General features: G+C 42.3%; 1 protein-coding gene across 2 annotated transcripts in view; it reads right to left on the reverse strand.

Moving 5' to 3' along the window:
* The window catches only part of LOC134038820 (A disintegrin and metalloproteinase with thrombospondin motifs 19-like), a 61,677-nt gene that overhangs the window by 21,159 nt on the left and 13,539 nt on the right, over positions 1–26,979 (reverse strand). For both annotated transcript variants that reach the window (XR_009932689.1, XM_062484415.1), the window contains exons 7-13: positions 24,321–24,364; positions 11,518–11,623; positions 8,030–8,170; positions 7,415–7,565; positions 5,922–6,023; positions 3,214–3,359; positions 2,586–2,740 (exon numbers count right to left, since the gene is read on the reverse strand). Coding sequence is in view for 1 of the 2 variants with exons in the window: in XM_062484415.1 (XP_062340399.1) it covers positions 2,586–2,740; positions 3,214–3,359; positions 5,922–6,023; positions 7,415–7,565; positions 8,030–8,170; positions 11,518–11,623; positions 24,321–24,364 (845 nt within the window). In the remaining variant the exon portion in view is untranslated. The remainder of the gene's footprint in view (positions 1–2,585; positions 2,741–3,213; positions 3,360–5,921; positions 6,024–7,414; positions 7,566–8,029; positions 8,171–11,517; positions 11,624–24,320; positions 24,365–26,979) is intronic.

The following is a 26,979-nucleotide window of genomic DNA, read 5'->3' on the forward strand; positions in this document are numbered from 1 at the left end:
AACTCTTTATGTTCGTTCTAAACAAGGTGACTTTCTGTTTATCATTGTAAGGAATGTGGTATACATTGTAAACCTTGTTATCTGCCTTAGCAGATACAAAATGACTAGAATTGTGGTAGTTATGTATATGTTACATAGACAATGCATGCACACTGGCCAATGCTTTTTTAGCTACAAAAGCTGAAGCCTTTTACAGAAGTTTCTCAAGTATACAAGTAGTCAGATATTCATTCAGCAGATGCTTTTATCCAAATGACTTAGCTTACAAATACTGCATACAGAAAGTACAGCAGAAGATCAAGGATCAGAAGTGCATATTCTACAGTATTTTGGTGGTCAGAGTAAAAAAAACCTGACTGTATTTACTAGTCCCATTGCAAAGTAACCACATCTCAGCTAACAGGTACACAAAAATACCTAATATTATAGTGCAAAAATGACATCTCAATTGCTTAATTATAGTGCATCAATGACATCTTGATTACGGTAGCTAGCTGATGTAATGTGAACAAAACAATAAAACTACAGTAATATCTCAATACTTTGGCTGTACAGTGAAAACATTTACATTTAATCATTTAGCAGACGCTCTTATCCAGAGCAACTTACAGCAAGTACAGGGAAATTCCCCCGAGGCAAGTAGGGTGAAGTGCCTTGCCCAAGGACACAACGTCATTTGACACGGCCGGGAATCGAACCAGCGACCTTCTGATTACTAGCCCGATTCTCTAACCGCTCAGCCACTGACTCCCTGACAGACGCCCAGACAGTTTATGCAGTGATGTCATTTAAAGATCAGCCACTTAAGAGAGACTGCTTTGTCATTCTGCACTGAACCCAGGTTCCCTAATTGCAGGCTGGTGCCTTTTGGTACTGTAACATGGGCCTGACCTCACTGTAAGGATGGGTGTCACCCTGCCCCCACCTCCCATTTACAAACATATCTTGCAACATCAACTATTCATGGGTGTATTTTCTTGCCAGACAGGTCAAAAGGTATACACTTCTGGGAACCACTCTTTGCTCCAACAACTTCACCCCACTCAACCTCTCACTGATATTTATCAGTTACCTGACACCCTTACATTGTGGACTTCTCAAAGCCCAAGACCTGACCAGGAGGCCCAGTGTGCAGTTTTCTTATAGCGGTGTGTATATGTTAATGTGTGAAATGCAACTCCTGTAATTCTGCTCAGAGGAAAAAAGTCCAGTGATAAATGGTTTACATTGAGACAGGAATCTTAATCAATGGTCTAAACAATTATGGCTATCTATGGAAATCTCTTACAGTACAAAGATAGCTTTTTTCTCCTGTTGCTTCTGTGGAAAATATGGGAGAATATGGATTGGAGCCAGTTTGAATACATGGTTCTGATTTAGAAAGATGCTTTTGATGGTGGGATCACACACAAGACAGCTCAAAGTATACACATAATTGTCAATCATTTTCTAGTATTTGAATGACTCCAAGACTAATTCACCTTCTTCGCAGGGCTTCACTACTTTTAGTTAACTGTTAAGTAAGTAAAATGTATAATGAGAGAGAGAGAATCATGTAACCGGTAAAAGTTCAGTAATGTGGAATAAAGGGATATTGAGATGGTTGTGAGAGGTAGACAGAGAATGGAAAACTAGACAGAGAGAGAAAGAAAAATATTAATAACAAAAAAGTAAGCTGAACAAATCCATCTCAACAGAAAGGGAGAGAGATAGAGAATAAGTTAAAGGACCCCAGGCTTAATAAAAGGAGCTTTGTACTACAGCAGGCAGACCGTTTATGCAGTGATGTCATTTAAAGATCAGCCACTTAAGAGAGACTGCTTTGTCATTCTGCACTGAACCCAGGTTCCCTAATTGCAGGCTGGTGCCTTTTGGTACTGTAACATGGGCCTGACCTCACTGTAAGGATGGGTGTCACCCTGCCCCCACCTCTCATATGCTAAAATCTGGAGTTGGTGGACGGAGTCTCTACTTGATGGGTCTCACACCTCATTGTGTAACTTACTGTCGCATTGCTAGTCATATGTTGATAAGTAAGGGTCAAGATGTGGTCTGATTGGTTGTTCTACAGATAACACTTAGGTATAAAGGGAATTGTGAAGCATTGTCCTTTAGATTCTTGTTCTCCTGAGGAATTCTACTCAGCTTTGGCTTTTCCTTCTCCTTCCTCACCTCTTTCTCTCTCTGATTTACAATAATCAAGGTAGAGTAGGTAAGAGTTAAAACCTCCACTTTGTAACATGTGTGCCTTGTAATTGATTTAATTAATTAGCAATGTTATTAAATATCTATTTCACTTAGATTGCTTTGACCATTCTTGCTCAAATAACTGCAATTCCATTGGTATTGGCATGATTTGGTTAATGTTAATACACTGTTCAGTTTACCTCTCTTCCTTTAAACATAGGGGAATAGTTTTAGTTGTTTGGATTAATATTAAACCCCCTACATCACACACAAACACACACATGTAGATAGGTCCAATGTTCTTGAGTTGCAATGGTGTATTCGTGGGGGAAGATAAATTAATTACTTTAATTAAAAGTTTTGTGAGTGCCTGTCGCTGTGGTGTTCAGAGTACCCACCGTCGTCCATGACTGCGTGCCAGTGGAGGGAGGGGCGGTTGAAAGTCTGGCACTGCTGGTCTCTGAAGCTGGGGATGCCGGAAGGGCAGGGCATGTTCTCACACAGCCTGTACTGCATCTTGAGGCCAATGCAGTCCCGGCTCTTCCAGCTCAACCTAAAGGAGACAGTATTATACTGTATGTTAATCATAAGTACAGAGTTTACAAGAAGTTAAGAAGAGATCTCATCAGGTAAAACATTATCGCATGGCTTGGGGTGCGACCATGCTCCGGCTCTTGTGTAATGCAGCTGTTAAATGGGTAACGCTCTAGGCATTTGAGATTTCTCATGCCACCTCAAATGCGTTTGCATAGCAAAGTTTGTCACAGAGTAGGCATTGCAAGTTATGAGTAGGAGGAAATGTGGCACATTAAACCATTTTATGACAGTCAATAACGTTTGACTGTACTGTACACCAGTGCGTTCGCTGGCACCCCGGAGTGTTAAACCCTACCCTGGAGCCTTCGCATTTCCCTGTTCTCAGACTTGGTTAGATGACAATACATTACTAAGGAAATCAACTGTTCTTACCTACAAAAATATACAAAATATACAGTATATATTTTTTACTCATACCACTTTAAGTACCTTTGGCTCTCACACTTGCGTTGCCTGCCGCTGACCCCGGTGCTGCAAGTTCGACTGCAAGCTCTCCAGGAGCCCCAGGGGCTCCACTCTCCCATTGTGGGCTCCGTCGGTGGCCCCCGGCTCACACAATCCCCAGCACGACACCACTGCAGAACCGCACAAACACACACACCAGAGTTGAATCAAAATCCTTGAAGCTTTCAGCCATGTTGTGCTGGCACTATACGTTGAGCTGCACTATAGGCTACACAACATTTATCTGAACTCAACTAAGCGCTTGAACAACTGATCTCAGTTGAAATGCTGTGAATTGCTCTGATGAGTGGTTCGTGAAAATCAAATAGTCCATCGTGCAACGTGCATCGCTGTCTATGACAAACTCAATAAGACAAGCAGACTCATGAATTATGGCGAATTCCAATACAACCAGGTGAGCATGCTTTCTTTTTTGAATGAAATGCTGGCTAACTAACTAAGAGAAAGGCCAACTTTTAAGTGACTACTTTGTTTCAGTATAGCTACATTACATTTAGTCATTTAGCAGACGCTCTTATCCAGAGCGACTTACAGTAAGTACAGGGACATTCCCCCGAGGCAAGAGGAGCAGACGCTCTGGATAAGAGCGTCTGCTAAATGACTAAATGTAAGTAAGGGGAATACCCCCGAGGGATAACCAACAGCGAATTCAGTGTCTCCTGTCGGTGGTGGGGGGGTTGGGGGGGGGGGGGGATAGACTAATGCGTTCTGCAGAGGAGGGAGACACGTTGGTCACGGTTTGGAATGAAAGGGAGAAAACAGGACAGTAACACGGCGGATATCGCTATAAAAAAAAAACGACGACGACGTAGTTAAGGCGGCAGGCGTGTGTTGCTTAGGCGGTCGCCTTAACTGAAAAGTGCTGCGGGAAACGCACGGGTAAGCGCACATACGTAAATTTCCTGATCACTGTAGTCTTTCAGGACTACAGATTTACTACTGCTCAACTATGATAGAGGCAGAGCTGGAGGCTGATGGGGGGGGGGGATTAGATTCAATTTCCCTGGGGGAGGTCACTGAGGTAGTCAAACAACTCCACAGTGGCAAAACCTCAGGGTCTTTTTCACAAGTGAGGGGAGAATGGAGCGGGAGGTTGGCCGAAGAATAAGGGCAGCGAGGGCGGTATTACATTTTCTCTGTTACACCATTGTCAACAAAAGAGAGCTGAGCCGGAGGGCAAAGCTCTCGATCTACTGGTCAATTTGCGTTCCTACCCTCACCTATGGTCATAAAGGTTGGGTCATGGGCACTGCACGGGGTCTGTAACTTGATGATTTGGGCCTGTTCCTCGGTCATTTGTATGTGTTGAAACGAGCTGCAACAGGTATAGGACAAGAACACTATTCCTACCACGTTTTCTTGAGGCATGGATATAGTGAGTCATGGGCATATGCAGTGGCGGTTTTTGTTTGTAGGGCTACCTGGGCGAACAACCCATGTTGCCTATGCTTAAATCCGCCACTGGGCATACGACAGGAACAATGTTCTTACAATTACAATTATGACAACTAGCTCAACCATTGTGCATTTAATGACTTATGTACTTTACTAAATGTCTAGATGTTTGTGAAGGTAGACAATTTAACAGAGAACATCTAATACATTTTGATCAACATGAGTAATTGATAATGTAGGAAACAGCAGACAATTGTAGGCTACTTAATTATTTGCATTAATGTATCAGAGAATTGGCAATTTGTAAAAAATAATGAGAAATTGCATTTAGGATTTGCATAAGTGACTAGATGATGTGGAGGTTGAACAAGTATTTTTTAGAATTTCAGTTGTGATCTGAGAAATGCAGATACCAAAGCCACTGATAAGTATGAGAACTGTCATCAACAGCTGCATCATGGGAACTGCACTATCTATCTATAATTCCAGAAATCTGTGTGTGACCGACATCTTACTCACTGACTGCATCACAGGCACAATGCCCTCTCTATAATTCTAGGAATCTGTGTGTGTGTCACCTACTTCATCATAGACACTGTGCACTATCTATCTACGGTTCCAGGAATCAGTCTAACCAACATCTTAATCAATGACGGGCACTGTGCACTAGTGTAACAAATGAAACATTATTACAATCTGATAACTGGTACTGTATTATTAACACTCAAAACACCTTGCCCTGTTGGTTTGGTGAGAAAAGCTTTGTAAAAACTTCTCAATATAATCACTGTTTTACTGAGAGAAGCACTACGGCCCCTTAACCCCATGTCTGACATCCAGCAAACTCCACTGTCATGGTTGGTGTACAGACAGGCTTTTGCAACAATCTGATATTTGAACACAGGGATGTAGTTCTGTTAGCCTGGACACAGAGAGAGAGGAGAGGCAATCTGAAACCTGGCCAGGGGGTTCACTGTGAGCTGCTCCAGCTGGTCTCCTCCTCCTTCTCTCTGTTTTCCATGGGTTGTCTCTTATGAGGCTGTTTGTAATAGCTCAAAAAGTTTCACAGTTTCTGTCTGTCTGTTTTCATAGTGTATAAGTATTATGTTTAAATACTTACAGAAAACTGTGACTGTAGAAACTGCAGTACATTATAATGCATCTTTATTAATTTCTATTCTTTAAAATAGAACTATATATATATATCTTTTTAAACATATTTTGGTTATGGAAAAGAACATAGAAAATGAGACAAAAATACACAGCACTGTACCCACCTTGCCAGTGTCACACGCTGTACCATCCATAGGGGGATCCAGCTTGGTCTTACAGTCTTTCTCTCCATCCACGAGACACCATAGGCCAGAGCACATCACATACTGGGACACAGAGAGGAGAGGAGAGAGACAGGGTTCCAATAAGGAACACTTTACACGACTATACTGAAGCTACAAAAATCCTGTACTTGGGATTTCCAAATTGTTCTCAAATAAATTATTCGAAATGAAATGCTATACAAATAAGAGGCATACAAGGTTGCTATAGAAAACCCATCACAGAAACCCCTTCTAAAGGAATCTTTCTCACCTTAGTCTATATCTGTGCCTACAAAGAGGACTAGCATAGCTGAGTGATGAGTGAAGCTAATTCCTATTTAAAGGTTGAAGGTCAGGCCAAAACCTTTTTGAGTTAATTCTCCTTTGCGACCGGTCAATATAACATGCACTCGTCATTTCTCACGAACACAAACGATGAGGCGTTTGGGGTGGTTGCAGGAGTGTTCTAGGTCTAGGAAGCCAGATGTGAGTTAGAGGAGTTCCCAAGTCACCAGCTGTTACTTGTACTGGAACTCTAACCACTTCCAGGTTTAAGCCCACATCTCATCTTTCAATGGGCACACCGCACACATTGAATACGTAACCGCAAACAACTGGGTTTATGAGACAAACTACAAAAGCTGACCTTTTGTGTTCCTTCTACCCACTCTTCCCACTTGCACGTAAGTTAAATAAAAACAACACCTAACAGGCATTTCCCTGTAAAAACAAGATCTGGTAAAAAACCTTTTGGATGGATACTAGCTACATTACAAATAGTCCTGAGTTGAATATCACGCTAGTGTCATCCATGAGCTGGTTCTTTTTTCACAATGCACAATGGCATTAGTGCAGTGTTAGTAAGAAAGCACAGTGGTTGCTATGGTGTCTGATAACAATAACATAATGAATGGGGTGTTTATGAGATTGCTGAGCCCCCTGAGATACGTCCGCCACAACTTATCTGGAACACAGCTTTTGTGACAGGAGTGCTTAGTTCTCCAGATAAACTTTTGTGGTTCATGGTAGAAATCCACTCCAAGCAATTGGTTGGGGATTCAATAATATGTGGCTATTTATATGAATTACTTCTCAACTGCTTATCAAATTTGGAACATTCCTCATGGTCCCCTAGAGGGCAAGGAGAGAGGGATTTGTTCTCAGAGTGATAGGGATCTTATTTTTTCCTTCCTGGAGGAGGAGAGTCAGACTGATGAACAGCCTTGATATGTGCATTCAGTTTCATACATGCTGCAACATACAATAGAGTGGCACCAGTGTAGGGAGACTCCTTGGAGAGCACAAAGAGAGAATGAAAACATTTAGAGTGATATACCATATTGTGCCATATGATTTACCTCATAACTAAAACCCATTTAATCTAGAAATTGTGGCAAAATCCCTAAATTCTTCTGTGATATCCTCTATTCTATATCCCCCTCCTGGACCCTCACCTGCATGTTCTTGCAGTGTGATGCACTGGGGCCAAACAGGATCTGACACTGTTCGTCTGCAGTGTAGGTCATCCCTGGGAGCTTGGAGGGCAGAATCGCTGAATTCAGGCTCAGAGGGTCAGTCTGAAGGAGACAGCTGCTGGATTTGGACCTACAACAAATTAGCAAATGCACTCTTTTCTTTCTACTGAACACTTGATTATTATCCAAAGAGATGACCAAGACATGGGACAGGGCAATGTTATCTATTCCCATCTTTGAAGAGAAGAATACTGTATGTTTCACAAGGGTATTCTCTACTCAAAAAGAAAATATTAAGACGGTGGGAGCCAGTCCATGGTTAACATGTTTTGTTGATTCAGCTCTACTATTTCTGTCTGTTCTTGCAGGGCTTCTCTAACCTTTTAAACTCATCATTGGAAAGAACTAAAAGCAGAAAAAAAAGTGGGTAAGCAATACAAAAAATTGCATTTCACTGCAATTTGGGTTTTGGTTGGGGTTGTAGTTTAGGTAAATGTATAGGTATTTTAATGTATTTTGACAGTTATTTAACTGTACATAAACCTATGGGCACTTTAAGTAATATATTGTGAAGAGTGGAGAAGTGATTGTTACCTCAAGAACTTCTCCATGTCTCCACGGCTACAGCTGGACCAGGACACGTCACCCAGATTTTGCCCTTTGACCCACTCACCCGACATGATGTGAAGACCATCTGCACATGACTGGTGGTCATTGTCATGGCTAACGCCCATACTAAAGACAGACAGACAGAGACAGACAGACATTATCACAGTGGTTTTTGCAATCGTCAAAACTGGGGACAAAGTCATTCAAACCTGGACAGAGGGTACACTATGGCATGAAACCACCAACATTAGTCCTTGCATGCAAACAAGGAAACATGTAAAGTATGTTCAACAACAACTAAATAACTGCACAAGTACCCTGATTCATGGGCATTGTCTGATCATGATTTGCATGTTGAGGGCATAAAGTTAGAATAAATCTGAAACAGATTTGAATTCAGCTAATCCAGAGGGTGAGGTAGGGAGGATTCAAGCGGTGGATTCTGTCCTGCTGGGCAGGACAGAATCCAGATAAACCGAAGCAGTCCTTACCCTAGAACAAGGAATGCCTCTGTACCTGTATATTTAAACCTGACCAGGGTAGACTCAACAGTAAACTAAGGCTGGCTTTATACTAGTTGCAGGTGGAAAATTACATGAAACCTAATTTCCATGCAACTGGACAGTTACATGAAGCAATACAACATAATCAAAGTCTCATGCAACGTTTATTTCACTAAGATTTGCTAGCTACATTTTTTTCTTACTAGATGATATAAAGAGGGAAGTGTCATTGTAACTACATTTGCATTTTTGTATATTATTTCATATAATTTGCTTGCTCTTCTGGTACTGGCTAGCTACTTTGTTTCAAAGTATTTCTGCTACTTTGGCTGACCCGGAGAATAGGAAGAGAGCTATCAGTGCATTTGTGCTGTTTGATATGCAGGAGGAAAAAAACATGACCTAAAAAGACTAAAAGTCTGAGGGTGAAGGATTAAAGAAGAGACCATCTTCTGTTTTATTATTTTGTTCAATTTGGTGATAAACCATTGTGGAGAAAATTAATCAGTTGAAACTGGTTGGATTGATACCAAATCAATGGTAGTTTCACGTAATCTGACTCATTAGCGTTTTGATTAGCTGTTGTGATAAACCACTTTCACAAAAGAGTTTTGCAACTGTTAAGTTTCATTCAATTTTCAAGTGCATTGCAGAGGGCTTTAAAACTTGCAACTCAATTGCAACTTTTTTTTCACCTAAGTTTCATCCAACTGAAAGTTTCAATGTGCAATGCCAGCCTAAGGCTGATTTACTTTTGTGGTTATACAATGTGGCAATGAGGCAGAGATGGGAGAGCACTGTTGAAAAGAAGCAATCTCATTTTGAACGATGGAATGAGGACCAGATAAGATATCCTTATGTCTCTGTGAGCTATTACGAAGATCAAAGCCTTATTAATACACACACATAAAAACACATCCTCTAAACCAAAGTCCCTTGACTAGAGACACCATCTATCAATTAATTATGATTATCCATTCATCCATTCATTCATTTCACATATTCTAGTTGTTGGTGCGGTTTTCAAACTTGGGAAAAGCAAATAAAGAGGTAGCCATTACTTTAGAATCCATAATGGACAGAGCTTGCAGCTAAAGCAATTTTTTAAAGAAGGAAAATATAGTTTACTCACTAATGTATAACACATGCTATATGTCATAAGCTATCCACACAAGCTTTATTTAACTATTTGGGAAAAAACTAACATCTGTTATCAACTTAATTACAGTAACAAACAGAACATGACCTCATCAGGAATACTTCACTAATTTGTATATTTTTCAAAATATCAAATGAATTAGGGTTAGGGTTAGGTCAAAGTCAGTTTAAATTTCAGTTAACTTTGTGTTAAAGGTCATTATTGATGTCAAAGTCTTGAAAAGTATTTCAAATCATTGCATTTACTAGGACAATTATGTGTCTTATTGTTTAGTGTTTTCGAAAAGAAAATGACAAACAGGCAATGGTGGATGAGGCGTTGAAGCGTTCAATTTGTGTGGATTCACAGGAGACAGCACTTGGTAATTTTTCGAATGCACTGCCTCCATGATAATTCCCACTGAGGCCAGATATTCTGTCATCTTAAAAGTCTAAATACATCAGTTTTCCAAAACACTCAGGCCAAGCTTGGTCTACCATTGTCGGCGAATACTAGTTGTCAAACAGCTGATCACAGGAAAATCCTACTAATCATCAAAGAGTTATTTTATTTTCTGAACGGTCTTACAACAGATGTGAGCCCTGACATTTACGTCACTGAAGGAAATACTCACCTGAGCTTCTTGTTAAGCCGCGCCAACTGGGCTCACATTGTATCATGCCATTGACAGTTGCACTTTATTTCTACCTGTCTCTCATTTATGTGCGATTCAAAGAAGAAGTTGGAGATAACTTCACGTCTCGTCGTTTTCAGCGTCGACAATGAGTGTTGGCTTTGTGAAAAATTAAATACTCTATAAATCCAATACTGTATGTGCCATGTATTGACAAACATCTCTGATCCATGAGCTCATTTGGTAAAAGTGTACTCTAGTGTACACTGTAGTGTATTACATCATCAACTTTCTAATATCTAACATTACATATACCTACACAAAAAAAACATAAAGTAATTATTCTAAAAGTATAAACACTATATCCAAACGAAAACTACCCAATGAGCTCTCCTCAAAGCCCATGCCTTACATGTCGAAGCATAAACATATAAAGTGCTACAATATGCAATCACCGCTGTTTAAACATTGAAGGAATAGCTATATACAAAGATTGACACAAACTCAGATGCCTCTAGTATCTCAGTTGTCATGAATCAGCACTATCAAAATCAGCATTTGCTTTGAGCTCATAACAACGAGCAAGACAAGTCTGATCTCATCACAAGAGACTCAGATTTGTCAGACCACAACAGACCCACAATCTGACAAACAAAAAGATACACAGACAGACATTCCTAGCAACAAAATAACCTTAGATACAACATGTACAGAAAACCCATTTACAAAGCAAAACAGTTTAGCTTTGGGGATTCTTTTAATTTTTGGCTGTCATAACTAAACAACTGAAAATCGAACAACCTAGGAGTTTCCTATTTTGAATTTAGGACTGAGTAGATGATGACTTAGCCTTGGAAGTTTTTAATTAAACCAGATGCTACATTAGAATTAGTGGAGCAGCTAGGTAATAGTCACATAGTGAGTCTCCGTGGTGTAGACTGTGGAGCCCACAGCCTTTTTGGCTCTTCTAATCCTTATTACAGATATGGTGTACACTCTTAGCACTGACACAAGCCAGGCCATTGTTTTAGCGACTGGTTTAGCTGCACTTCACAACCAGTTGCAATTACTTATGATGCTATATAGGAGACATTAGTATTCCAGCATTGCTGTATGTTAGCATTTTGTCATTTCACCTGAAAGTTTGGTTGTCCATCTATTTTGTTGAAATTACACTCATGTGGTGTACTGGACTCACTTGTGACCCATCTCATGGGCAATAGTAAAGGCAAGGTTGAGCCCATTGTCTTCAGCCAGAATGCACTTCCTTTTCTCACTGCACATACCACTTAGGTAGGCAATACCTGTGATTGAGAAGGGAAATTGTCAATATGTAAGTTGGTCTGTATTCTCAGTAAGACACAAGATTAAAACAAATGCAGACATAGCAGTTGCAGTTACACTGTACAAATAATGCAGTTTAACTCATAATTTATGATCCAACACAACTGCAATTAAAAATTCACATTTATATCAACCTAGTTTCAGTCAACTTTTACTTAATAATTCATACTAATTCAACATGGCTGCTTTTTCCCTCATCCTCAAACTTTATTTGCCTTCTTTATAATTAAACTGACAGGGATGTAGACCCTTTTAAAACACTGGGTTGGGTTTGATGGGAGAAACACTTAAATTTCATCCATTATCATATGCTCATGCTAACATACAAGTGTCACATCTAGTGTGTACTTCTGTATGTTAGACTGGAAAGCTGCTGCTCCTGTGGGATCGGGTTAAGTGGAGAAAACATAAAAAGAGAGATTTCTTCCTCCTCTCATGTAGTGGATCGTATACCGTGACCTTTGATGGCTTAATCACCCCATTGAAACGGATCCAGAACTAATGCTTTCCATTACGAAACTCTGGCCGAACAATCCCACCTTTGATGGGCGAAAATAGGTGCAGTTTCTTGGGGCCTGTATGTCCATTAGGGTCTCTCTCTCTCTCTCTCTCTCTCTCTCTCACACACACACACACACACACACACACACACATACAAGCACACATACAAGCACATAGACACTCACTAAACTGAACATTTTCCATGTTTCTGTCTTTGTGAAACCTCTTAAAACCAGGCAATATGACTCGCTTTAAGGGAGGCCTCTCTTGGCTGCTGGGTGCTCTGTGAAGTCCATGACCCCTACTGTATGATAATGCTCTTTATCCCACCCATTAATGTGAGGGCCCTGCTCGGTAGTCAAACCATGTCAATACCTGGCAAAGTGACTTGTGTGGAGTAAAATCTGTTTTGTTAGGTGTTGTTACCTTTCACAGAGAAAATACATCTTTATGTAAGATGTTTTGATGTATTGACTTGCAAATACACGACTCATTAATCAATTTTTTTGGAAGTGTACAGTGATGAAATTGACATGGCAGTCTAAAATATCCACCAACTCACAAACAACAATGAAAGGCGTCAGACACATGCAGTCTGTAAGGCTTTCATTTGTCAATATAATGGAAGCAACAGAACCGCTGCAGATATGTCTGTGTCCTACTTCAATCATCAAGCAGTAAAGTAACGTAATATAAGAACTCTCCCTCTTGCCTTTTTATGAAGTCAACATCGACCTGCAACGCTTTATCCCGGGGACTTTCATCCCTCCTGGAGCATCTAAAATCAATTTTCGCTTGATATTTTTATAGTTTAACATCAATCTCACAATAGGTCTAATGACAAACCCAGGCCTCTAAGCTCACATGTGTGCTACACCTGTATGGACTCTGCTGGTGTAAGACGAGATGAGGTCTGAGCTGAAGTAGATAGTGAAGATCGCGATTTGGATTTGGTTTGAACCCTTATCTTAAGTTTCCTCCCTTCATCCTGTCCTTTCGAGGGCAGCCATTTTATGTGACATAACAGGACTGCAGCACTGTGCATTGTTGCAGAATTCCCAACAAATTCCTTTGTTGTTTTAGCAATAGTTTAATCCATTGACAATATTAAGATAAAACTCAAATGTATATCTGTATCTGCTTACTCAAATGTAAACTATACACAAACTATTTTCTGAATCAGAATCAGAATTCGGTTTATTCGCCATGTATGTTATACAAACACGGAATTTACTGTGGCAGGAAGGTGCAAAACACTAAACATATACGAATCTTAAATTAAGTACAAGTACAAAGTTTAACTATTTCTAAGAACTAAACAATCTAAGAATACAACAATTTAAATATTAAAAAAAATATATATAAAAATAAGAATACGAATGAGCAGCGTGAGTGGTTAACATAGTGCAATCGGATACTGAGGTAAGGTGGCTTGTGCATACTGTAATTGCCATTAGATGGACTTTTAATAGTTAAATAAGTGAATGAATGTCAATGGGAGTCCTTGGCCTTGTTGAAGAGGCCAGTAGCAGATGGAAAGAAACTGTTCTTATGGCATGAGATTTTGGTCCTGATGGACCGCAGCCTTCTGCCAGAGGGGAGTAGCTGGAACAGGGAGTGACCAGGGTGGGAGGGGTCGGACACTTCCTCGCACGCCTCAGGGTCCTCGAGGTGTGCAGGTCCTCGAGGGTAGGCAGATTGCAGCCGATCACCTTCTCAGCAGTGCGGATGATACACTGCAGTCTGCTCTAGTCCTTGGCAGTGGCAGCAGCATACCAGATGGTGATGGAAGAGGTGAGGATGGACTCAATGATGGCTGTGTAGAAGTGCACCATCATTGTCTTTGGCAGGTTGAATTTCTTCAGCTGCCGTAGGAAGTACATCCTCTGTTGTGCTTTTTTGGTGAGGGAGCTGATGTTCAGTTCCCACTTGAGGTCCTGGGAGAGGATGGTGCCCAGGAAGCGGAAGGACTCCACAGTGTTGACTGGGGAGTCACACAGGGTGATGGGGGTGAGTGGGGCTGTATTCTTCCTGAAGTCCACAACCATCTCCACTGTCTTAAGAGCATTGAGCTCTAAGTTGTTCTGGCTACACCAGGTCACTAGGTTGTCAGCTTCCCACCTATAGTCAGACTCATCCCCGTCAGAGATGAACCCAATGAGGGTGGTGTCGTCCGCAAACTTCAGAAGTTTAACAGACGGATGACTGGAGGTGCAGCTGTTGGTGTACAGGGAGAAGATTTTAATACAATAATTAAAACTGTCAAATCATGGTACCACTTTACTTCATGTGCAACATTACCAGTGTTGGGGGTAATCAGATTACATTTGATAACTTCAGTAATCGCATTACAGTTACTAATACAAAAATGTCTTGCGTTACTTGCGTTACCCATCTGCATATCGGGAGGAGAAAAAAACAACAAATCAAACTTCCCTTTACAGTAGGCTACGTTACCAAAGCAGAGATAAACAGGCTTGTAGCAGCATACATAGAAGAGGAAATGTTGCCATTTAAAGTTTTAAGCATTATTTTATTTTGAGACATTTTGCTTACTGCCAGTACTGTAGCCTTGTTATGCTTGACAACTTTTAGGTTGATGTTCACAACTTTTTTGTCAGCTTTGTGGTATTAAAAAGCATAAAAGAGAGTATGAGTTGATTTGGGCATATATATTGTTATTTGGCAAGTGCATCTCAGGTGATGTCACGGAGTAATCCAAAAGTAATGTAACTAGTAGTGTAACTAGTTACTTTCAGCAGTGAGTAATCTAGTAAAGTAAAGCATTACTTTTTTTTTTAAAGTAACTAGTAATGTGTAATCTATTACTATTCTATTAGTAATCTATTAGTAACTATCCCAACACTGAACATTACTAACATCTAGAAAATGAGTTAGCAGTGTAGGATAGAATCAAAAGGGAACTCACCAGAGTAACACTGAGCAAAAATAACATGGAATAAATTGGTTTAAGCCAGGGGCGTTGCTAGACATAAAACTCTACTGGGGCACAGGCCCTTACTCATATGCCTTTTTTTCTTCTTCCAAGCTTGCACAAGAAGTGTGCAACACAAAGCACTATACAAACTTCCCTTGCTTAACCCACTATTGTCAGGGTTTGAGGGGTGACCTAGTGGTCACTGTGTTTCATGGCAGCGCTCTTTCTATCAGCAGCTTTTTACTTCTCACCACCTGTTCCTTGTTTTGCGCTGATTACACCCCTTATAAATACCCTCTGTTTTCCCTCCTTTGCCGAAGAGTTTTGTTATGAGTTCCAGTTCCATATCCTGCGATACGGTTTTTGTTCCAGCCACGTTGAGCCGCTGCCTTACCCTTCCCTGGACACACTGGATTGCCTTCCTGACGGTGATCCTTTCACCGGGATCATCCCCTTTTGAGTTACCTTCTACGGCTTGTTTTCTGTTTTGGTTCCAGAGCTTTGCTCGTGAGTTTTCAGTTGTCCTTTAATAAACTTTACGTTCCGCACTCCGCTTTTGGGTCCTCCTTGCAGCCAGCCGTGACATAACTCTTCGGCCAGACATGGACCCAGCGGAGACTTCTCCTGTTCGTTCTGCGCTGGAGCACCAGGGTGCAATCCTAGGCAGGCACGGGGAACAGCTAAACGCTTCTCGCCGCATGACGGAAGTCCTCGTTGATCGGGTCTCGGAGCTCACCACGGAGCTCCAGCGACTTCGGCAAGACCAGGACAACATGCAGGGGACCGCCGCCTAACGTTCTATGCGTACTCCGGAGCCCCGCATCAACAATCCACCGCTGTACGCGGGGGAGCCTGCCGCCTGTCGTGCATTTCTCACTCAGTGCGAGGTCGTCTTCTCCCTCCAACCGGTCACATACGAGACGGGGCGCACACGGGTGGCCTACGTCATTTCTCTCCTAATGGGTCGGGCTCGTGAATGGGGGACGGCCGCCTGGGAGACTCACCATCATTGTTGCGATGACTTTGATCTCTTCAAGACTGAGATGACCAGGATCATTGATAGATCGGTGTTCGGTAAAGAGGCGTCCCGGCAGTTGGCCTCGCTTCGCCAGTGCCGTCGGACAGTGGCAGATTATGCCATAGAGTTCAAGACCTTGGCTGCCATGAGCGAATGGAATGCAGAGGCCCTGGTGGCACGGTTTTTAGACAGGCTGACAGCAGAAATCCAAGACGAGATCTACGCCCGTGGCCCTCCAGATCTGCTTGATGACCTGGTCCGTCTTGCCATCTGCCTTGATCAACGCTTTGACCTTAGGCGCCGGGCCCGGAGCACCACCCAGGTGCGAGCAGAAGACGTTACAAACCCTTCTCTTGGGCCTTCCTTTCCCTCCCTGCCTCCTCCGGAGCCCATGCAGATGGGCAAACTAAGCATGTCGACAGAAGAGAAAAGCCGCAGGATGAACCTGGGCTTGTGTCTGTACTGCGCCGGAGCGGGTCATGTTGCGGCAAAGTGTCCGTTAAAAGCCCCTGCTCACCGTTGAACAGGGGAGTCCTGGCGAGCGGTTCTTCTATCTCTCCATCAGTCGGTGCCCGTACACTGATTTCTGTTACCCTGTCATGGGATCGTTTGTCCCTCTCCTGCTCTGCCTTGGTGGACTCGGGTGCAGAGGGGAATTTCATGGACCTTGGCTGGGCCGTTAAGAACAGGGTTCCCCTTCAGGACCTCCAAGAACCTCTCACGGTACACACCATTAGCGGTGAGGAACTTACCACCATCACCCAAGTCACCGAGTCCGTGGGTCTCGTGACCTCAGGTAACCACAGAGAGAACATGTCCTTTTTTGTTCTTGACTCTCCCTCTGTGCCCATGGTTTTGGGCCACCCCTGGCTCTCCCTCCATAACCCTCATATTAAGTGGTCGGCGTCGTCCATATTGTCTTGGAGTCCTTACTGTCATTCCCATTGTCTTGTGTCTGCCTGTCCTTCTGTGCCTGTTTCTGTTCCTGTGTTACAGGACGACATGGACGTTTCCGGGGTCCCAGCTATGTACCATGATCTGCGGGTGGTTTTCACGGGCTGCATGTCTCCCCCCTCACCGGCCCTACGATTGTGCCATTGACCTGCTCCCCGGCACTTCTCCTCCTCGGGGCCGTCTTTTCTCCCTGTCTGCCCCTGAGCGGGCGGCCATGGAGAAGTACTTGGATGATTCTCTAGCAGCGGTTATCATTTGTCTTTCCACGTCTCCGGCCGGGGCGGGGTTCTTCTTTGTGAAGAAAGAGGAGGGCTCGTTGCGCCCCTGTATAGACTATCGGGGGTTTAATGACATAACGATCAAGAACCGGTACCCCCTGCCGCTTATGTCATCGGCCTTCGATCTCTTGCAGGGAGCAAGGGTGTTCACAAAGTTGGATCTTTGCAACGCTTACCACCTGGTTCGGATACATGAAAGGGGCGAATGGAAGACGGCTTTTAACACTCCTGTTAAAGCTTTATGTTAAAGCGGAGAAATGCGAGTTCCACGTCCAGTTAGTTCCGTTCTTGGGGTCCATCGTCTCGGTGGAGGGGATTTGCATGGATCATGCTAAGGTGAGGGCTGTCACCGACTGGCCACAACCTGGCTCTCGCAAGGCCCTTCAGCAGTTTTTGGGCTTTGCTAACTTTTACAGGCGATTCATTCGCAACTACAGCCAGGTTGCAGGTCCGCTGACGGCATTGACCTCCAAGAAGGTTGCGTTTCTGTGGTCTCCTTCAGCCCAAGCTGCATTTGGTATGCTCAAAGCCCGTTTTACTTCGGCTCCTATCCTCATAACACCTGATCCTGCACGGCAGTTTATAGTGGAGGTTGATGCGTCAGAAGTAGGTGTCGGTGCAGTCCTCTCTCAAAGATCCCTTCAGGACAACAAAATGCATCCCTGTGCTTACTTCTCCCACCGTTTGTCCCCCGCAGAACGGAACTACGACATCTGCAACAGGGAGCTGCTGGCAGTACGCTTGGCCTTGGGGGAGTGGCGTCACTGGTTGGATGGTGCGTCCGTGCCTTTCTTGGTATGGACTGACCACAAGAACCTGGAGTACATACGGTCAGCGAAGCGCTTGAACTCCAGGCAGGCCCACTGGGCGCTGTTGTTCAGGCGCTTTGACTTCCCGCTCTCATATAGACCTGGGTCTAAGAACGTCAAGCCCGACGCGCTGTCCCGCCAATTCACCATCCCGGCTGACGGCTCTCCACCAGACACCGTCTTGCCTACAAGCAGGGTGGTGGGGGCTGTTGTCTGGGATGTGGAGGCACGCGTCGGGCAGGCTCTGGCTGGAGTCAAGGTGCCCGAGGGGTGTCCGGAGGGTCTGCTCTTTGTTCCCGGGTCGGTGCGGGCAGATGTCCTCCAGTGGGGTCACTCTTCCAGGCTCACGTGCCATCCCGGGACGAGGAGGTCGTTGGCAGCCATCCGCCAGCGCTTTTGGTGGACGACCATGGCCGAGGATGTCCGTCGGTTCGTGGGGGCCTGCTCGGTTTGTGCTCAAAACAAAACCTCCAATTCGCCTCCCGCTGGTCTGTTACAACCCCTTCCTGTCCCTTCCCGTCCCTGGTCGCATATTGCCCTAGATTTCGTCACGGGTCTTCCTCCATCTAGTGGCAATACTGTGATTCTCACCGTGGTGGACCGCTTTTCTAAGGCGGTTCACTTCATTCCCCTTCCCAAGCTCCCCTCCGCGAAAGAGACGTCTTCCGGCTCCATGGCATGCCGGAGGATGTGGTCTCTGACAGGGGGCCCCAGTTCACCTCGCTTCTGGAGGGAATTCTGTCGACAGATGGGCGCTACTGTCAGTCCAAGGGTTGTCACAGCCTCACTTTGGGAAAGCATGCCCTAGTGGGAACATTAGGGGAGACTGTTGGGCACAGCATCTAATCGTCTTCTTTGGAAAGGGCAACATTTGGGACACTGTCATGTAGGGGCAGCATAAAGGGCACTTCATAACAGCACCCTTTTCCATTGGAAGTAAGGGCATGGGAACAGTCCAATTTAAACCATTGTAAGGGCACCTTATAGGGTACTGCATCACATTTTCTCTACTATAAAGGAACTCATGAAGACATGTTTTTACATTTATAGAGGGCACACTGTCATTTATTGCATGGGGCATCCTGTGCACTCAAGCATATTTCACAATGTGAATGGCAGACAGTAGGGCACTTGGTCTAATTTTTGCCACTCTCGAGGGCATTTTAGAAACACTTTTTCAACCATGGGGGCACCAGACAGTCACTCCCTGAGTCTTCCAGTGGGCCTGGATACACCCATGGGTTATTGCACCTATAATATTGGGGGAGCCAGAAGGAGAGGTAATATAGAGGCTTGTCAACATATAGGCTACTTTAAACAATGAAAATACTTTATACAATTGAATAAAAAGTCTCCTTGATTATTTGTGTCTCAAGATGACCTGAAAAACTGATGATAATATTCAGGTACTGCTTTGGAGCAAAGTATACCCTTCATATTTCCTGGCATAGTTGCCCATTCAAGAATGTCCCACATGCAAAGACACACAGAGATGCAGACAGACTGAACAGTGTCAAGGCTTGGCTACAGTGAGTTTGCTTCCTTGTGTGTGATTCCAGCAGACTATATAGTCTAGGCCTACCTACATAGACTGCAGTCTACTACTCTCCTTTCTATTACTTTCTACAAAGGATGGTAGGCTGCTCTTATGTGTTCATTGCCATCCTTGAGAGTTGCTAAAGTGTTTTTCTATGTATATATTTTTTAAGAATGACAATAACATCTATCAAGATAAACTATGCTGGGCCTGCTGAACCTACGTATACTTCTTCCACAGATACTGGTCAGGAAAGCATTACTTCTGTCTCTGAAGACCCTTGGGGCTGGTGGGATAAACGCTCTTTGTATAATCTGAGCACCTTCATCCACCACAGGGTTGTCAAAGAACGGATACGCCATAATTGATTGTAACTTATCTAGACGCTCTGCTTAGTTTCTAAGGCCTTATAAACCAATGGCTTTTGAAAACAGTTAAAGTGACATTATTTCTTAACTTGTTTATTTAAATTAATTAATATATGTAAACACGTAAATCATTCCTGTCTGCACTTCAAAAGGTCTGAATTTACATTTCCGAACAATGTGTGAAATGTGTGAAAACGATTTTACATTTGTGGAACGTGTTTTACATTTGCGGAATGTGTTTCACATTTGCGGAACCAGTTTTACATTTGTGGATCACATTTTACATTTGTGGATCGCGTTTTACATTTGTGGATCGCGTTTTACATTTGTGGATCACGTTTTACATTTGTGGATCGCGTTTTACATTTGTGGATCGCGTTTTACATTTGTGGATCACGTTTTACATTTGTGGACCGCGTTTTACATTTGTGGATCGTCATACGCATTCGCAATACTTTTGGCCCTGTTTTGACTCTAGCATCAAATCGGGGCCAAAAGTCACGTGCGTCAAATCGGGGACAAAAGTCACATGATCTAAGTTCAGCTTTTTAATGCCCTATTTGCGAAGCTTTATGGCACCAATTTTACGCAATCCCCTTGAAAATGTCTTGCAAATATGTATTTAGAAAAAAACTCAAAGGCAAATAAAAATGTGATTGTTTGTGCACAGTTAATCACATTTGTGGATCTTGATTTACATTTGTGGAAAGCAATTTACATTTGCGGAACACGTTTTAGATTTGCGGAACACGTTTTACATTTGTGGAACACGTTTTACATTTGTGGATTGTCCTATACGCATACTCATTGTCAGAAATGTTGCATCAAAGACGACAGCCATACACAGGGGCTATTTATAACGCTAATTTTGACGATGAAATGCGCCGGCTCTTCAGACCTGGATCAGGAGCATCAAGGAGCGGCAGCAGCACTGATTCCAACATTTCTGACAACGAGTTAAGCAAATCCACCAAAAAACTCAAATGTAGAATTCAGTTGTTTAGGAAGCTATACGGACAAGCTAGCACCCCCACTACTTGAGTCAAAAGTCCCAGATCAGTTTTTAAATTGATGAAACAAACTATCATTTAAATTAAAGCCAATACCTGTGTGAATACCGTCCCGTATGTGGCACTGGGGTTTTAACAGTTTAAGACGTCTGTAATTAGCCGAGTGGTCTTAACACCCTCGGCTACTAACCTGGACTTCAATGCCACAACCTTAATTTGTTGTCAATCTGTTCAGGAAAGTTTCCTCTACAGGACTGTGAAAACCGCTAACATTTTCCAGTTGGGACTTTTGATATTTGAGTTTAAGCCCGATGAGTGCCAGCATCCATTCACTGCAACGAAAAAGCTTTCATGGACTCGGAATCTGAGCTTTGAGACGCTTGACAAAAAAAGAAGATATTTGGCATGTGGTGCGTTTTAGAATTGTTAATATGATGTGTTCCCATCGTATTTAAGACAAACTATTTTACAAAGAAGAGGTTTATTAATGTAACTGTATACATATCTCACTCATACTGACTAATCAGCTAACATGTTAAAGTAGTCTACATCCAAAGTCGCTGTCGTGAAACTAGCCTCACATTTACACTAATTATGGTTCTTACAAATATAAATATTCGTATTCACGTAGACTATTAATATTACTTACATATACTATCATTCTCTTTCACACATACTATTTGTCTCTCTTACATATATTGTCATACTTTAGTATGATGGTGCATATAAGAGGGTATTTCTGTGTGTGTAAAAGAGAATAGCAATCTGTGTAAGAGAGTATGATAGTAAATAAAGGACAGTTTGACTGTGCATGTGAGAGTATGCCAGTTTATGTGCAAGAGTGTAATGGTGTATATGCGAGAGAGTATAATGGTATATATGTGAGAGAGTATAATGGTATACTGTATATGTGAGGTTATGGTGTGGTATGTGAGACCAAGTCGTTTATGTGAAAGAGTATAATGGTATATAGGTGAAGTCATGGCGTGTATGTGAGACCAAGTATGAATTATGGCCTATATCGCCTATACGGCCTCTCATAGCTAAACCCAGAAGAGCGCGCAAACATGGAATTCTGTGGGCACGTATCAGTGTGTTTTCGGTTACATCAACTACGTTGATTTTACAAGAGTTGATTGGGATACTGCGTTTCTTTTTTCCGGGATTATCAATCTTAATGAATGCACTGACTAATAAAGTAAGTTGTTAAAATTCTAACTTTAGATTTGACTGGGGCACAACAGATTTATACTGGGGCACATGCCCCAGTATGAAGGGTCTAGCAACGCCCCTGGTTTAGGCAATGTGGATGTGTAGAATTATTTGTGAATAATGCAGCCTTGCAACTGTAGTACAGAGAAGCATTATAAGGAACCCCTAGTAAGCACAGGTGCAGTGTTTGCAATAAAGCACACAGGAAAGGCTAATGTAAGTAGGGGAAGGCTAACAATCTCCTGTATGAACCAGAGAAACGGCTGTTAAAAAGTAGGTCAACGGCTGGCTTCCCCCTGTACTTTATACCAGTGCTTTCCCTCAGTTCACAGTGATGGCTTAGTGACACGCCGTGTGTGTGTTTGCAAGAGAGATACACATTCCACACATGGAGTAGGGAGAGACCTAAAGCTGGCCCTAAATTTGGGAGGTTGTAAGGGCCAAAGGGGTGAGGTCAAATACTTTGACACCTCCCAAAGGTCATTAAAGTCTAACAGACTCCAGGACGGACAGGCAACACCCAGACAGCATGTGGTGGTTTTGAACTGGTACCTGGAAAAAGTATCCGGTCCTCTCATGTACATAAAACAAAACAAACACCACACACAGACAAAACTAAGCACACACGCACAGCTGTCATTTAACAAACAAGATTCAGAGCTGAGAGGTGGTCCTCTTTTCAAAACTTCCTGCCATTGTCAATTTCTTTCCGATATACTGTATGTAGTTAATAATAATTTACTCTCTTAACAAGCTCCAAATCATAGTCTATTCTCAATGGGGGTATTGGAACACACAGAGGCAAAACCCCGTCAAGCTAAACACATCACAACAAGAACCCTCTCCAAAAAAGCCTAGATCTGGTTTCTACAATTTTGCTGTATTCACACAAAGCAATTGTGTGTTGCTTTGAGGCCTGTTGTTTCCTTCTGGTCACCCCCCCTCCTTCTGTGGACAAGGCTATCCGTGAGTAAAGGCATTTGCTGAGTTTTGCCAGGAGTGGAAGTGCCTGCGGTGTGAGTCGTTATTTTATCCATAAAAACCAGGGCAAACAACAACAATGTGGCCATTACCGAAGCACTAATGGAGTATGTGCGTACAAGTGTATGTGTATACGTGTATTTTGGAACAATACAAGACCTTGTCAAATGATGGGGGAGAACACATAGATTTGCTTTGGCCCTCACACACACACTCACAAATAATCCCATGCACACAAACACTTATGTGCTTTGGGAATGTTTGGCTTGAAGTCATTTTAACAGTTGTAACGGCACACTGTGAGTCTCTAAATATTTACAAAGGAAGAGGAGCAGGCCGTTATCATCACATGTCTTAGTCATACTTTCTATAACTATACAAACACACTCTTTCAATGACTAGAGTCCATACACTACTAGTAGAGACTAAGGTTTGCTCTCATAGAATAATTGTTGATAGCTAAAAGGCTATCTGGCAATACTGTAGTAAAATCTGATCTGATTGGCTGCCTCATAGATTACTAGTCAAACTCACTGGGTGTTCTCCGAATGCCTCTACACATTTCCTGTCTCAGAACAACATTGTAAACCTCACCATTGTCCTTATATTTATTGTAAATACTCAGATTAAGCTGCATTGTTTAGATATTCAATTACAAAGTTGGTGGAATGGAATCACATGCATGTCTGGTGCATGAATGGCTGCAAATGCACTGTAGATTTGCACAGTACTGCTGTATAAATGAAATACAGTGTACATTGGAACAGACTAGATCAGATTGAGCTGAGATATGCAGAATTGAATGTGCAAAGAGAGTTTGGGACTTTTGGGGAGTTTGAGGAGGGGAGCAAAAAAAAGTGGGCCATCATAAAAACTGAATGGAAAGATAAGTTCAGGAATTACATTTATCATTTACATTTATCTCTCTTCATTGCAAAGAAGTATAATCCTTTCATTACAATATCATTTTTGCAAAGAACATCAATGAACAACTGTGGTTTTTCTCACACAGGCACAATATACATTCACAAACATAGAAAACTTCACTCACCTACAGTGTCACATGGTTCATCCTTATGCACGCAGAAATCTTTCCTGAAACATATATATTTTTTAAACGTCATTACATTCACCAACTAAAGCCACCATGATATTCTGACCCCTTTGCCACTCAATTGGTATGGCTCACCGGAGAACAACAAGGCCTCCTTATCCCATATAGTGAAGGAGCGTACTAAGTGTTGGAGATTAGAGGGGATATTCGAGTATTAGAGCTGACATCGATCCCCAAAGCCTTTATAGAGGTTAATCAGGAGTTATGTCACAAGTTTAGCTGGGAAAGTGCTGGTGAAAGGTTGCGACCTCAGCAGGCAACATGCAAAGCCTCAGGGACTCCATTCAAGCTCTCTCCAGAGTCTATAGTGTCAAAATGCAAGGGTGACAGAGGAAGAGCGTACAGTATGTAAGTATGTGTTCAATTAAATCAGTACTATCAAACAACTATTACAGATATAAAGCGCAGACATGTAAGATGTAGCCTATTTCATATTTAATTATGACATTTTGTGAGTTCTAACATGCTGGTTATGTAGGAAAAGCAATAAGCAATAAAAAAGGTATTAGATGTGCACAAGCACAATTATACTCTTTATTTAAAAGGGAATGGAAGGGGTTTAACAATCCGTAATTGCTATGACTTCATTCAGGTTAATTCACTTGAAGTTCTCTTATGCTTTTCTTATGTAATTATCTGGTGAACTCTCAAAAGAAGAGCCATTGTTCCTCCTCACAAGAATAGAGATAATTTCATAGTTTTTAGCATTTGGCAAATGTTACAGATGATTCCAGTTCTCTCTGTTCTCTTTGTAATTTTTGACCACAGTGTGTGTTTGTGTTCAGGGGCCAAGCACTAAATCAGAGTTTGTTCTTAGTGTTTGTGTGTACGACAAACACACATGCACAAACACAGGTGGGAATGTGGGCTGTCTGCTAACCCTATCTGGGACTGGCAGTCTGAGTTTCATCTAACAACACTTAGCAAAGTTCTAACATCAAACACCTGCTCGCTGGACTCAACCCGCCAGAGTGCTGAGACACATCAACAGGTCAGAATCATATTTCAGCTCTGGACAGGCCAGAACTCTCTCTTTTTGGAAGGGTATTTAAAGGTAAAGTAGAGGGATAATTTTGGTAGGCCGAGAGATTCAAAGATCGACATACGCGAGCACTGCCTAAAAACAGCTTACTTGAAACTAAAACCAGAGCACGAAGTGTCACTGAAATGTTTTTCCATTACGTTTTTTTTCTTCTTTTTTCCCCGATACCTCATGACATGAGGGAATTAGATAGAATAATGAAACAGGTTAAATTAGCTGTGTGACATATCGCCAATTGCATCTCAGCTTGCACATAAGCAAAATGGAAGTCTATGACGGTAGGCCACAGTTTTTTGTATTTGTGTGGCAACTGTTGCATTGATAGAGTAACACCTTAACTAGAGAGGGTACAATTTCTGGGGAAATTGTAGGGTGTGCTTGCTTGCTTGCGTCAGTTGCACAGGGGTCCGTTTTTTTATGACATTTTTACAACTGATATTTGGTATATTTTATATAAAAATGCATAAGGCCTACTTATAATTTATAAAGATTACATAGATTTAAAAGCATAAACGTAAATAAGCTTGACATTTATTTAGTGGAAAATCGCTCATTCATAAAAAGCTCACTGGTAGCGATCATTGTCATTAACAACGCAAAATGCGATATAGCCCTGTGTGGAGAAGCTGCCCCGGTAAATTGTACTACTACAGTACAGTACTAGACTGCTGTGTTCGTCTTGGTAGCGATTGCGTTGGTTGAATTCGATTTAACGTTCCGTTGTACGGTTTAGGCTGAAATTAATTATTTTCATGAACAGATTGACAAAGTTTAGGCTGTGGCAATGAAGTTCAGGTTAGTAGTCAGATAGTTTCACCTATTGAAAGACTTTTGATTTAAGTAAGGGGAGTGCCAAACATGTTCTGTCGCCGTTTGACTTCCTAAACAGCTGTGTAGATGTTTTTGTAGTGTGTCTCACGTAGGCTACAGCATTGCAGTGAGCAACACTGGTTTGAAACCACAGGTAATGATAATTTCACCAACAAATCGTTTAATTGTAATGTCATAATAAATCCTACAACGAAAATGTATTTGTGAGGAATGTTTATTTTAATGATTGAAAACAGATGCATCATAGACCACTGTAGTATGTGTTGCCTGGGTAACAGAGGCTAATGTCATGCTAATGCCTCAGTGAAATAGTAGACTACCGTTTCAGAAAGTAGATGTGGGCCTACTTCCTTAATAATATCAGCTAATATTGTACATTACATTTTACAATTGTGTTTCACATCACAAAGTAAAATAAGTAAATAGTTATCACCCTGGCCTCTTTGCTTGTGGCGTTTCTGAAGCTGCCTTGCAGTAAAGCTATAGTTAGCCTAGCTATCCCCCAAGTTAACAGATGCGAAACGAATGTTCTGCTACAGGTAGTCACGCGTGTTTTCGTGAGTAACGTCAGTGACTGTGGCTAGCAAATTAGCCACCGTTAGCTTCACTTTTCGCCACAAAAACGTAACTTGAGCCTAAACCATGCAACGGAACGTAAATCCCAATAGAAGCAACTCAATCGCTATCAAGACGAAACTTTTGACACCTAGGTTGTCTATGTAG

Source organism: Osmerus eperlanus, chromosome 18 (assembly GCF_963692335.1).
Source record: "Osmerus eperlanus chromosome 18, fOsmEpe2.1, whole genome shotgun sequence".
Taxonomy (NCBI): Eukaryota; Metazoa; Chordata; class Actinopteri; order Osmeriformes; family Osmeridae; genus Osmerus; species Osmerus eperlanus.